The following is a 14,722-nucleotide window of genomic DNA, read 5'->3' on the forward strand; positions in this document are numbered from 1 at the left end:
CTTGTTATGGGAATATTTACAAATATTGTGCTGACATTGATGGAATTGTCTGGGAGGTAGACACTTTTCCATAAAATTGGGTGAACGCCCAAAAACGATACAGCGCTCAGAAAACGTCACAACTCCTTTGTTCCTATTGTTATGTGCGATGATTGTCGAAATTAAATTTGAATTAAGATAATATATTTTTTCCAGTAATTATATTTTTTTTTGTTTCAAGTTGTATATTTTCTTTCCATTCTTCAAAGCAAATTAAATCAAAATTTCTGATGGGCCATAATTTATTAAGTCGTTGGCTTTTGTTTTAAAAACCGAAGCACTTTTTGAGAACTGCAAAAGTCAATCACTTTCTCAAAACCAAAGAAAATGATAATGCACATGTCAATTTATTGCCTACGCAATTCTTCATGCCGTTGCGGGTGACAAATGACACAAAGCGATAAGCAAACAAAATACAATAAGCTTTGAAAAGTGTCATTAGTAACAAGTAGCCAACAACAACAGCAACAGCGCTAAATGCTGCGCAGGGAAACCCCTCAAAATCACTTAAAAAGTGCCTTTCCGCACACTTCCCACACGCTCTCCCAAGAGCCGCCGAAAACAAAACAAAAAAATATAAAAATATATGTATGGTATATATTATCTATACCATATACATATACACAGATATATTCGTACAAGCATCTTTGTTAATTTGCATGTGTGCACAGAGCAGAAGCTGCAGAAATATCCGCTCAAAGCAAAGCCTCAATCATTACAAAAACATAAACATCAGCTATCAGCGCTTGCTGAATAACAACAGGCATTGGTGTGTGTTGCTTTCTCTCAGTGTAATGAATAAAATTCAAAACTGGTAATAAGTTTTAGGAATCTCGGCAACAGCGCTCAACGCACACGCAACGCATTAAGATGAGCGTATAATGCCGAAAGAATATACATACATTATATACACCGACGTATGTACGTGTGTGTGTGTGTGTGTTTCTACGGTGTATCAGCCAAAAGTAAACAATAAGAACGAAAACGCCAGCAAACATGACAAGTTTATCAATCGATAGGTGGGGTGAAGACATGAACATAAGCAACAAACTGTAGCGATTTCATCTTGATTACGGACTTGCTGAGCACAGCATGCTTCGGGTATACATTTGTATGTATATTGAATGTATGTGCATATGCACATATGTGTAGATGAGCTTCTGTGCATGCACAGTGAATACAAGTCTGTCTTGATTATCGCCAGCTGACGCTGGAACATGTGCACATACATACGTACAGAGTACATAGAGACTTGCGTTCTCGGCGGGTTCCTTATACTAGTAGCTCATCGATCGGCAGGTTTAATATTAAAGCTACACATTTATAATCTCAGCGTTAGCGATCAAATGAGCTCAGTCGCTGGCGAAACGTTGAAGTAGAATTTAAGTCAATCTCGTTAAAATCGTATTGTGAACGCATGGAGACTGTATTTTCAGCCAATTGCTCTTAGTTTATATTCAAATATCGATGAATCATACATAAAGTGTGATTTTTTTAAATTAATAGATGAAATTGTGTGCGCGTAGCTATTGAAATAAACTGTATTTGATGTTTGTTCAAGTAAAGTGTGCCATTAATTAAATAATTGTAAACCGAAAATAATTCTCTAGGCAAAGAAGTTCACACACACACACATACCCACATAAAAAGTAGAAACAAACGTGTTCGCTGTTGTAAAAACAAAAAAGAAGAACAAAGAAAAAAAAACGTGTAACAACAATCAAACGCAAATAAAATTCGCTCAATATGCGGTTGTTCAATGTGGGAAAATCCGCACGATTTAATATGCCTCAATGGCAATTTTGCCTGGTTTTCATCGCTGCGTTATTTTCAACGGCCACAGCGCAGGGTAAGTACCTGCAATGCGTACATATCTATATGTGTGTGCGTACTTGCAAATTCATCGCACAAGCACACCCGTACATACATAATATACGAGTATGTATAATCTCATATGTGTCACGCACACATGCCTGCATACAAACGTATTTACGCACAAGCTAAGTAAGCACAATTTAAGCGAACATATGTACGGCAGGCGTGTGACAAGGCCGCCACAGGAGGCAGGCAACAGGCAACAGGCGACAAGCGGCAGGAAGGTGGGCAGCCGCCGCAACATTGGTACGAATGCGTGTGCACAGCGCTTCGAAGGGGAATTGGAGCATTAAACATTCAGTAGCTATTTTAAGCCATCTAGAACGGCCGCACAGCAACAAAAACAACACTGAGCCGCTATAAATATTAGCATTGGAAGTTGTGCGTGTGGCAGCAACAAGTATGGTGGGGGCAGGAAAAATTTTAGAAGCGCTTGATTTGTTCCAACTTTTCACAAAAAGCATACTTACGTGCAGATTTAAATGTGATAAAAAATGCATGGAACAAAATTGGGCACTTAATTTAATTAGGAATACAGTACAGCGCTGATAATAATGTTAATATCCTCGTGCTTATGTATAATGGAAGATTGCATAATTCTGATTACAATTATTTGCGTTTGGCACAGTTCATTCACCAGCACAGTTTTAGCTAGCGAGAGATTTAAATTGAATCCAAAACTTAAAACAGAAATAATTCTCTTTTCGATAGTTATAGCTTTATTCGATACCAAAGCGGGTTTTAAAGTTTCTTTCGTTGAAAGTTTTATGCCAGAATAAAATATAATATATTCATGAAAATATGAAAAAAATTAACTTTAGCTGATCCGAAGCTATACCCTCCCAGTTTTATCTTGATTTGCTTGGGCCAGTTTGTATGGCAGCTAGTTGTCTTATATCGGTGGTTTCGACAAATGAGCAGCTTCTTGATGCGAAAGTGACGCTTCAGGTCGATATCTTTAAAACCGTGGAACTAGTATATTGTATATACTAACGGACGGACAGAGAAACCAACATTGCTAAATCGGATCAACGGGCCACATTGATCATTAATATGCACAAATGTTCTTTATAGAAAAATAGTCTTTATAGAGGGCAAGACGAAATATCTTCCGTCATCAAACAAACAGTCGTCGCACTCGCTACTAGGGTCCAACGTCACTGTTGACAGTTTTAACTTCTAAGTTGCAGATAATTTCTTCTATATTGGTACCAGTATTAACAGCAAAAACAACGTCATCCAATGCCGAATTACACTTGCCAACAGGTGCAGCTTTGGACTGGGTAGGCAATTGAAAAGTAAAGTACTCTTTCGACGAACAAAAAATAAGCTCTATGAGTCTCTCATTATTCCCGTCCTGCTATATGGTGTAGAGGCATGGACGATGACAGCTTACGAGCCTTCGAGAGAAAGGTTCTGCGGATTTATGGTCCGTTGGCATTGGTCACGGCGAATATCACCTGTTGGTAATCGATATGTCAAGGCAACAAAACTCATGTTGTGTCATGTCTCGATGACTTTCCGAAATTCACTTAACTAAGCTTATTTAATATTTTTGCAATTGAGAAGTATTGAGAGGTATGGAAGCATTAAACTAAATATTTTTCACCTGTTTCTAACTTCAATAAGACACTGACTTCACAGTAATGTAGTCCGATCTCAACTTATCTGAACTCAATCAAAATATAATTTACAAAAGCAAAAGTACAAAAAACATTTGGGAAATCCCATGTTCGCCATTTGTATACAATTTGGTACACATCCAAACGAGGGTTTAAACAAAAATAAAATATTAATTCTCCCACAATTGTTAATAAATACGAAAATAATTTACTTCGAGTCATCATGCACATATTTCGTTAATTAAAACATTGCAAATTCCGAATAAATTGTTTTGTACTGGGCAAGTGATAATTACTCATATTTTCGGTTCAATTAAATTGAACGAACTGTGAAAAAAATTAATTTTGCTTTTATGCATTTATTAGTGCTGAGATATTAGATTTTCGTAGATAGATTTAGCAGTTGTGATAAGCCTAACGAAGAGTAATTTGAAAACACAATAACAGCTACTACATTTCTTTTTTGTGTTAATTGAGTGAGAAGAGCGTATTGGGTATAGCAGCGTGTCTGTGTGTACAATCAAACGGCAGCAAATGGCTAGCAGCAGGAGAATACATATACAATTTGTTTGTGATTTTGAAATCATCAAACGTGTATAACAAAAACTTTAGTGAAATGAAAATAAATACCAAAAATAGCCGGTCGAAAAATAAATTGAATATCTTTAAAGCTAATTTTTGGCCGCACAATAGTTTGGCAATAAGCATGTTTACTTATCCTAATGAAGAAGTGAGATTTGTTAATACATACATTGATATTTATTTATGTTTTAGATTAGATCGAAAATCCAAAATGTTATCAAAAATCACAAGAAGGCCGAAAAAGTGAATTTTGCACAAATTTTTTTTACAAAATTTTTAAATTTATTGACCCCAAAATTTGTACACATATTACGGTATCTTTTAACAGCAATTAATGAGTAAAAATATGTATTAGGAAAGGAACTACAGCTGATCTTCGCAAGCGCCTCTCAAAAAGTACATTTAGCGGTGGCCACTATGTCTCTGAACTGGTTCCTTTGAAATTAAAAAAAAAAGCAGATATCATGAAAATAATGTTAAATCTAGTAATTAATTGAATGGCGCATTTTCAAAAAAAAAACAAAAAAAAAAAAAATTATTATAAATTTTTTACCAAAATATGGGTCTTACATTGCTTGTAAAAAAATATTTATCGGTGAGAAAAAATCTTCTATTAATTAAAAGAAAATATTTAAGAAGCTCGTGTTAAAATTTGAGACTATCTAATGCAATAATCGAATAACTGAATAATCACTTTCACATGCACCGAACTGAACTGAACAATCTATCTAAAGTGCATATATCACAAACCAAATTACACTTGATCACACCCAGAAAATATTACTGAGTTTGTGTTAAAATAAAAATTAATTACTCACTGTTAATACTCAAAATTACTACTCAAATCGAAAGCCATTTGGCAGCAGCTATGAGCTTTAAGCCATCAAAGCGGACAGAGCTTAATATTATGTGGCTTAATTGTACAGGGTGCCATAAAATTAGCGTAAGATTAAAAATTTCCGCCATTTCAATTAATCTGTTCGTGTTTGATGAAAACGCTAATGCGACCGTATTTTGTATGAGATTTTCGAATTTCCCCAAGTCATTAGAAGTATTTAATGCACACATAAATTTTAAGTTTGAAGCATGATTAAAATAAATATAAAATAGAAATGCTTGTATATATGAATTATGTGTGTAAAATTTCCAAAAAGCCTGCAAAAATAATATCATTTTGCTTCATACCAGCTCTTTCCAATGCTATCAGAAAGCAGAATTTATCACAAAATTTTCTTTTAAACCCTTCAAACGCACTAAACTAATCGCAGGCAAGTAATTAGGGTCTCTTTCTACCAAATCTGTCATGCAAATGTAAAATTCTCTCATAATTAATGCTGCTTCGATAGCGTACATTTCTTACGAAATGTGATTTGGCGCACTTTTAGTGTTGCTGAGATAAAATAAGGCAGTTAATACCCACATTTGAAGTAATGACTAGGTGCCAGCTAATCGGAGAAACCGTTAATTTGTGTTTATTGCTTGAAACAAGCTAATTTACAGCCACACGATCGATATAAATGTCCTGCCATACGCCTTAATGCCCATTCACCATTTACTATTTTCAATCCGAAAACGCTATTCATTTTGTTTTCACTTCTTTGTTTCGCACCCATAATAGTATAAGTGGAAGACGGCAGTCTTCAGTACAAAAAGGCCATGCACCAGCAGCTACTCATAATTCTTCTGTATTTAACTTCGGCATTATCATTACAAGTAATCTTACAACATAAAGTTGCGAGTGTAATTGAGTTGAATAAAATGGTTTATTTTTGCCGTTGTTGTTGCTGCGGCTGCTGGGCTGGCGTGCCAGTTTGTGTTAGCTCAGTGGCGGTCGGTGTCATCGCCGTCGCACATTTACGCAAATCCCACCATCGGTGAGTCATTGGTGCGGGTAATAGCAGGCAAATGAAAGCCGCAAAAAGGGCAACAAATGGGATGTGAATGAACAAAAAAAAAAAAAAAAAAAAAACACCAAGAACCAAACAAAAAAGAAACGGAAAGAGAAGAAACCGATTTAAGCAAATAACAAAAATATGATACAAACAAAGCCAAAGTTCAATGCAATCAATGCGAATTGCTGTTTTTAGTTGAGTCCATTGCCACTATCATGCTAACAACGTCAACGACAACGCCAACGACAAGCCACGATGGGAAGGTGCTTGACTGGAGCGTAGCGTATAATGGTGGCATTCGGAAGCAGCGCACAGTTGCTGTTCCGCAAGCAGTGCCCAGCTGCTGCTGTCGTTTTTCTTATCGTCGTTTGCCTGCGCTCAAAAGTGATTCGGGCACTTGCCGAAGCATTTTGGGAAATTTTCTCATTTATTTTTGTACTCGCGTGAGCTGCGCTCTCAACAGCACACCATTCGAAAATTTTACGCGCTCTTCTTATTTCAGCTTATCTCTTGTATGCTCTTGAATACAGTTACGCTCACTCATACATATACATTTCTTAACTCTTATACTTGATTAGCACGCTGTCGCAATCCGAATGCCAAAGTGGGTTATTGTGTCTCCATTTACGAATGCCCCAGCCTCCTTGAAGTAGTACAACGCTACAACTTAGCGGCAGTGGATCGTGATTTCTTGCAGAAATCTCAGTGCGTCAACGGTTATGGACGTTCACCGTATGTCTGTTGTACGCCTGATAAAGGTTACGATTCATCGGATGATGGCGAAAATCCAACATCAACAACAACAACGACAACGCGTCGCCCATCGACTGTCAATCCACCAACGCCGAGCAATGGTAAAGGCAATGTGCTACCGGTGCCGCCAGAATGTGGTCCAACTTCGCTGAATGATAAAATTTACAATGGCAAAGACACGGCACTGGATCAATACCCATGGATGGTGTTGCTCGAATACATACAGAGTAAGTGTATATAAATGTATTATGTGTGGCTTCATAGCTGGGGTGGTGGGGAAGGCAACTTACAGCTTTGCTGCTGATGCTGCTGATGTTATTTCTTGTTTGTTGTAGATTAAATCGCCGTTATTGATTTGAATTTCAATGTCTTTCATACTCATGCCATCTTCTTTGTTTTTGTTTTCTTCTTCTTTCTTGTTATTCTCGCACTTGTCTGCGCCTACTTACACAGAGAATGGCAAGCCTATACTCAATTGTGGCGGCAGTTTGATAAATCAACGCTATGTGCTGACAGCAGGTCACTGTGTTGTGGGAGCCATCGAAACGGAAATTGGTCCACTGTAAGTAGACGTGCTCTGGCATATTTATGGAATATATTGCACACTAATGCGCACATATGCACAAACTTACATATACATATCCATTACATGCGTCTACAAATACTTCTTCATGTGCCGTAGCCGTAATTGCATGCACTTGGCTTTAGCTACCTATAAAAGCGAGTATATGTAATTTTGTCAACCGATACGTTTACCTTCTAAAATAACGGTAATCCTTTTCTGCGGCAATATGATTTTCGATTTTTATGCTTGTATGTGTAGAGTGTTTGTTCAATCATGCAGTCTTAGTGCGTGGATTTCGGTAAATATTTTGTTAGATTTTGTAGCAAGAAATACACTCTATAAGCCATTTATTTTAAGAGTAAATATTTTCATTATAAAGTTCAGTAAATAATAGTATATACAATATAGAAGTCAAGTATGCTGGCAAAATGATAAAGTTCATGAAAATACGAATTGTTTACCAATGAATTTTCCAAGGCTCTGCAAAGGCACAACAGTGTATTGTATGACTTTAAAATATTTTGTTTTATATTTGCTAATGAAACTGCCAAGCTGAAGCTGATACATATATAGTATAAGGAAATTTGCTCTTTCGAGGTAGTGACATTGCTGAGGTGATGTCCATTATCGTCATTGACGATACTTATCATCGCAAAATTGAGAATATATGTTTATGATATTAAAACAAAGTTCAATAGCGGCAATATCTTTATTTGCTTCAATAATTAATACTCAGCTGAGCTAACCACTAGTTTTGCTTTTTTATTCACTATAACTCTTCATTAAACATCAGCAACTTCATAGACGCCTCGGCGTGCAGCATCTATAGCTAAAGCTTATAGCAACGGAACTCAATTTCATTTCTCAGAAGCTTTCAATTTTATTTCCGGCGGTTACATCAACAACAATAGCACTAGCGAAATCGACTTCATGTAATTATAACCCGAATTTCTTGTGAGACAAAATCAATCCCTCATAGCACACTCAATGCACTTCAAATTAATTAATATTAACCGTATAATTTTGTGCTTAACCATATTAAGCTACGCGAGCAAATTTACACTACTCCACAACTCAAGAAAGCTAAGCTAGATAGCATACAGCTATCTTTGTAATGTTAGTAAACGGGGGTGGTTTATCACCTTCACTCCGTGACTATAAAAAAAAAGAAAAAAAAATCCCAGAAAATGGTTAAAAAAATTTTTACTATCATTTTCCGTTTTAGCAACCCAAAATTAGTCAGAAACAGCCTCTAACGTCACAGTCACAAAATGACTGTAAACTAGTGTTATTAGACCATAATATGTTGGTATCGCACATTATCGTTTTGTGTGGATTTCTAATGGCAGGCATTCAAAGTTATCCCCTTTAAAGCGCATAATAGATGGGTCCCAAGCTGACAGAAATACACTGCCATTAAAATGTGTCTGCATAAAAGCGGCTCAAAGAGTTCATAAACATATTTTCCTGTGTTTGTGCGTATGTGGGGACTTTGCTCAAATGCTCGTAATAATTTAATGGCTTATAAACATATTTCGGTGCAATTTCTGCTTTCTGTTTAATTTCACAAATAATTTCCAAATGGATTATTGCGAGAGCGAGATAATCAAGGCTTCCCATAGAAATTTGCTTAATTTGCTATGCAATTTTAAAGCGATAGATCGAAATTGGTGGCTATGCCGTTGAAGGCCAATCAAGCTCGTTCTTTATTGCCGTGCAGTTGCTCAGTTGCTATTTTCACTTAATTTATTCGTTGCTCAATTTAATGGAAAATTTACTAATTTCACACGCGTATGCCATAAATATAAGGCAGGCAGTCACGGTACTAGTTTTCTTGCTGATGAGTCTATTTGTATGTTAATTATACATGCGAATAATTTTACAAAACTCTTCCTGATTGAGGAAGTGTGTTTTAGGGAGACAATTTCACAGGAATTTAAGAATTTGAATTCATTATGACAGGACACATGCTATAAAAAAGCATTACTATTATTAAACTACACTTGTGCGTAGGTAAAGGTGAAACATATGTACTAAATTGCAACTATTCTTAGGTGCAAGCAGATTTGTGATCAATAATATTTAATTTCATTGAAACATCTTACGTATTTATAGAAAATTTATTCAAAACTGTCCAATCGGTGGTTTACGTTTAAAAATCTGTAACAGAACCATTTTATTGGATATGGACGTCCAGCAAAAAGGTTAATTTTGTTTCCACTGAAGCTAAATACTCTTCGCGAATACAAAAGGTTGCTTAGAAGAACTTAATTCCGTTGGTTCTGTTTGTATGGCAGCTCTGTGCTACAGTGATTCGATCTGAAAAAAGGCTTGCATTATTACATTAGACAATAATGCATGCTAAATTTCGTGATGATATGATATTGGCGGTGGCGAGTACAAACTTCCAGATCGACACCTCTAAAACTGAGGGATTATTTCACGTATATACAGACAGACAGACGGAGACGGCTGATGTTGAGCATTTATATATATTGGGTAGTCGAAAAAGTCTTTTCGTATTTCCAACTAAACTAAAACTTATTTTTTTTTTGTGCATTTATACTAACAAATAAACAATCAAATAGAAATCATTCTGGTCGACCACTTTTTGCAATTTTTCTACTGGAGACATTATTCCTTCAGTTTAGAACTGTCATCAACTGTCGAACGATTGTTGTGCTATACGAACTGATACAATATCTTCTCCATAAACCTCTCAAATTTCATTTGTGGCTTACTTGGCATTCTTTCCTTTTTTTATAATTCAAAATATAGCGAATTTCTTCATAATTTTCACTCTGCTGCTACTTTTTTTCAACTTCCCCGAATTTAATTTTAAATTAAATGAAGCCTAAAACCTTACCTTTCCAACACTATATGGTATGACACAATGTGATTGGTACCACATTGGCAACAACATCTATTTACAAAACACGAAAAGACTTTTTTGACTACCCAAATATTTTATAGGGCTTCCGACGTTTGCTTCAATGTGTTACAAATTTCGTTGAAAACTCAATTTAACCTATTCAAGGTATCGTGAGCTCTTAAGTAATAAAATCTAAAGTTTTCTGCATACCTCAAATGCTTAGCTTGAGTTTTAAACTCTTAATATTATTATATTAATGAACAGGCGTAAGTAAATACAAAACTTATATTTTTTTGAAATTTAATTATATTTTTTTGTTACTTAGTGGTGCTGAGCTACACATGCATATCCCCGCGAAATTTTTTTGAGTCGTAAGAATTTAATTTATTAAAAAAAAAATTACAATCATTAGAAGCACTCTTTACGTTCGGAATTACCCAGCATATTCAGGCTAAGTTCACACATCATTTCGCTAAAACAATAACGTCACAGATTATTTAATTTATATTTAATTTCATTTAATTTTTCGCATTTTTCAATTTACACACGAACGAATGGATTACCGATGTTTGCGCATTTCACCACTACTACCATCATGTAAACTGGCGAATCCGCAACAAAAAAAAAAAAAAAAAAACAAACCCCGCAAACCCCCTTACTGCCATCTTCGACCGTTGTCAAACCGGAAATTTCGCAATCCACAATCCGCACCATATGCAGGTCGACGATTCATCTGGGCGAGTATGATATCAGTAAGGAAATCGATTGCATACAAGACGATTGCAACAACAAAGTTGTAAAAGTGGGCTACGAACAGGTGATCCCACATCCACAGTACGAACCCAACAACAATGACCGTCATCACGACATCGCCCTGATACGAATGTCTGCGGACGTGACATACTCGGATTTCATTAGGCCAGTTTGCCTGCCGTTGGCCAGCACACGTCAAGCCATCAATGTGGGTGAGCTGCTCACAGTAGCCGGCTGGGGGCGTACGTTATTGGGTAAGTGTGCATTAAGCGGCAGCAACTATATAAATATGGAGATAAGCGCAAATAAAAGTGTGTATGCGTGTGTGAGTGTGTAGCGAGTTGGGTGAAAGCAGTAAATTGTAAAGAAGGCGTATGCATGTTCGTCGAGCACGGACGCTCGACCCACTACTGGCTGAACTACACACCCGCACACACACACACGCTCGCACGCAGACATTATGATACGGCCCATTTTGTGTAGTGAATGTATAAGTATAGATTTACATTTAACGCTTGTGTATTTTCATTGTTCAATGTGACATCTTTTATAATGTTTGCTTTCATTTTATTTTTTTATGCGCCATGCTTCGCCATCGTTGGTCCTTAAATGTATGCTGTTTGTGCGCTCGACTGCGACAGCGCGCCAGAGCAATGTCAAGCAAGAATTGGCCGTGCCAGTGGTGGATCATGATGCATGCGCGCGTAAATTTTCCTCACGAAATGTCAATTTGATTACGTCGCAGCTCTGCGCGGGCGGTGAGTTCTCCAAGGATAGTTGTGATGGTGATTCCGGCGGTCCGTTAATGCGCCAAACTGCTCAGAATCGCTGGTACCTTGAGGGTGTCGTATCTTTTGGCAATCGTTGCGGTCTGGAAGGTTGGCCGGCGGTATATACGCGAGTGGCCGATTATACTGATTGGATTGCGCAGAGCTTGCGCCCGTAGTTGTTGTTTAATGTTCGATAAAGTTGAGACAAGTAGGCGGCATGAACTGCAGCTGTAGTGAAAGCGTCGATTGATTTTTATTTACAATTTAATCGATTGTCAGCTGTTAATCATGCAAATAATTTTTAAGTAATGTGTCTGTAAAAGTGATGAAAATTAATAAAAAGACATGATAAATCAATCAAATTTCAATCAACTTCTTGAGTTAAAAATGGTTTTAATTAGTTAAGAATTTCAGTAGTAGTGAATGTAAGTCAAATTAAAATAAACATATGGTTTTTCTAGACAACAATAATTTCTTTATATGGGGACATAACTCATCTCAGTTTGAAAAATATTACAGAGTATCCAAAGGAACAAAAACTGGTATGCATAAAACCCTTAAAGCAACGTAATGAAAAAATTTATTGTAGCAAGCGCTTATACCAAATTAGTGCCCTGTATTAGACAGCCTTGAAGAACAGCGAATCGAGCAAACCACTTATAATAAAATAAATATTTGATCAGCGGTTATACTAATTTAAAGAGTCGAAAACACCCTCATTATTTATGTTTAGCAAAAATACTCCCGTCATTATAATCAGGTTTTCCCCTTTGCCTCGACTGAACAAATATTTACACTCACTAACCTGATATTACTACTTTATTCACTAGTAGACCGTACTTTTTTTCTGAACTTTTATTCTACTTAAGCATTTCTGAGTGACTTGTAATATTCATAAGGAGCGTTTTGACGGCAGAAATTCACTCATAAGTTATTCATTACTTCTAGAACAGCAGCTAATTTCAAATATTTAAGAGAGATCTGGCAGTTTTTTTTTAATGATCTAATTTTATTGTAAGGGAATGGTTAAAAATGAATTATTCGAATCGCCTAGCACACACCTTTTTTCATCTTTCTGGCAAAGCTGAAATATCATTATGGTGAAACTGTTCATCTTGTGAATCAAGCCATTTTTCGATGTCGCCTTATGAGTGGAACTGCTTCTGAGCCAGACCATGTGTCATCAGACGGAGCAAGTAATAATCGGACAGTGAAATTTCGGAGTGAATATAATGGGTGGGGTAGGACTTCTCATTTAAGGGATCGTCTCAGTGTGACCCTCCAAAAAATCTTTGATTTTCGCAGTTTTTTTAATGTTAGAATTAACTAATCAGTCCGATCCCTTAAGCATTTTCAGATAAGCCTTAATGGGTTTAACGACGTGAATACTCACGTATCAAGTATTCATATGTTAGTATTATCGTAAATACTTTGAGCTGAAACGGCAAATTTTACTATTTACTGAAAGAAACAAAAGTTATATGAAGGAAGTCGAAGAAATTTGACAAGTAGTATTAGTTTTTAGCATTTCAAAGTATTTTCAAATATCACCGTTGATAAGAAATATTTTTTCTTTCCTATGAGAACACTTTCTCTTCTAATAACAGTATTTCCAGTAAATGATATACTATCTTTTCCAGATACATACATATGTCTATACAGATTTATGGAACTAAACAACAAAAAAAAATATGTTAATATACACCCGACCACATTATATATTGAGGTATTCATAATATGCATATTAACCACCCGGCGACAATAAAACAATGTGCAGTCGGAAATAACCGCAATTCAATTTCGCATATGCCACTATCACTCTCATCTGTAGCTGGTCAACTATGCAGCAGACCTCCCTCGCCAGACCACAAGTAGGCATTCGTACTAATTTCCTTTATTGCCATTACCCAGGCTCTTGTCAATGTGTTTGTACATATGTGTGCTTGACAGTAAACGCTCATGCGGGTGTGTATCTGCTAATTCATGTCTGTGCTCAAATATATTCGTAAATATGTAAAAGTTGTACTCACTTTGAATCAGGCATAAAGAAACTTACATACACAATACATACAAAGAAGACACTGCTTCTTCTTTTAGCATTTAATAAAAGAATATTGTTGTCTATAAATTAGACCCAGGCGTATACAATGCCATACAATCAGAAAATATATACGTGAACATATATATGTATGTACATATAAACTTCTAATTTGCTTCTTATGTACGAGTATCAGAATAAAAATAATTAAGGGGAGTGGCTAATGTAGGTAGATGCTTACATGCATTTGTGTGTGAAAGCAGTGAAATGCTGGTATATTTGTAGTGTAGTAAGTATTGACACGTGCTCAACAATCGACTTACGGTCTATAGTCCTCAGTATTCTCAGCAGAATTGCCTCAGAGTGATACAAAAATCGAAAAATATTTCTTTAAGCAAGTAAATACATATGAGTGAGTTTCTTGCGAAATATTTAGCTAGGAGACAAAATATTTCTGAAAGAGATTATTAACTGAATAGGCAGGTTTGGCGCTGTCTAAGCTGGAAAGTTGATACTATTTTGAAAAAAAAAAAAATTCTAGAAGCGAGATATCGATTTTCGAAATTTTTCATATCAATAATATGATTTCAAAAAAGGCTCCACTACCGGCGAACACCTTGAAGTCTAATTACTGAAAAGAGAGTAAATGAAAGGTAGACACTAGATCCGTTTGGAGACTAAAAATAATTGGGTAATATTTACGGATATAAAGATAAACGTAAATGGTCAAGATATTTTTGTCAATTATCGTAATCTTAGTGGGATAGTGACGGCTGTTTTGCGGTTTCAAACCATAGGATGGAATAATAATTGTATTATTGTATTAAGTGTGATCTAAAAGAGTCATTTAAGCGAGATAAGCTTTAAATTCTATCAAAACAGCTTGAATAAATTACCGAAGGCGCTGCACCCAACTGCGCCTTTCAGCTAGAGGTAAACCGCGCTCCAAAAAGTATGTCAT

General features: G+C 36.1%; 1 protein-coding gene across 1 annotated transcript; it reads left to right on the top strand.

Annotated features, from left to right (window-relative positions):
• Positions 1–1,390: 1,390 nt before the first annotated feature.
• LOC108973481 (serine protease easter) lies at positions 1,391–12,085 on the top strand. The gene is made up of 5 exons (XM_018940781.1): positions 1,391–1,888; positions 6,589–6,990; positions 7,217–7,325; positions 10,921–11,207; positions 11,595–12,085. Exons 1-5 carry the CDS (start codon positions 1,786–1,788, stop codon positions 11,897–11,899), a joined length of 1,206 nt encoding a protein of 401 aa, XP_018796326.1. The 5' UTR covers positions 1,391–1,785; the 3' UTR covers positions 11,900–12,085.
• Positions 12,086–14,722: the final 2,637 nt, after the last annotated feature.

This window comes from Bactrocera latifrons, unplaced genomic scaffold (genome assembly GCF_001853355.1).
Source record: "Bactrocera latifrons isolate USDA-ARS-PBARC rearing strain unplaced genomic scaffold, ASM185335v1 scaffold_48, whole genome shotgun sequence".
Taxonomy (NCBI): domain Eukaryota; kingdom Metazoa; phylum Arthropoda; class Insecta; order Diptera; family Tephritidae; genus Bactrocera; species Bactrocera latifrons.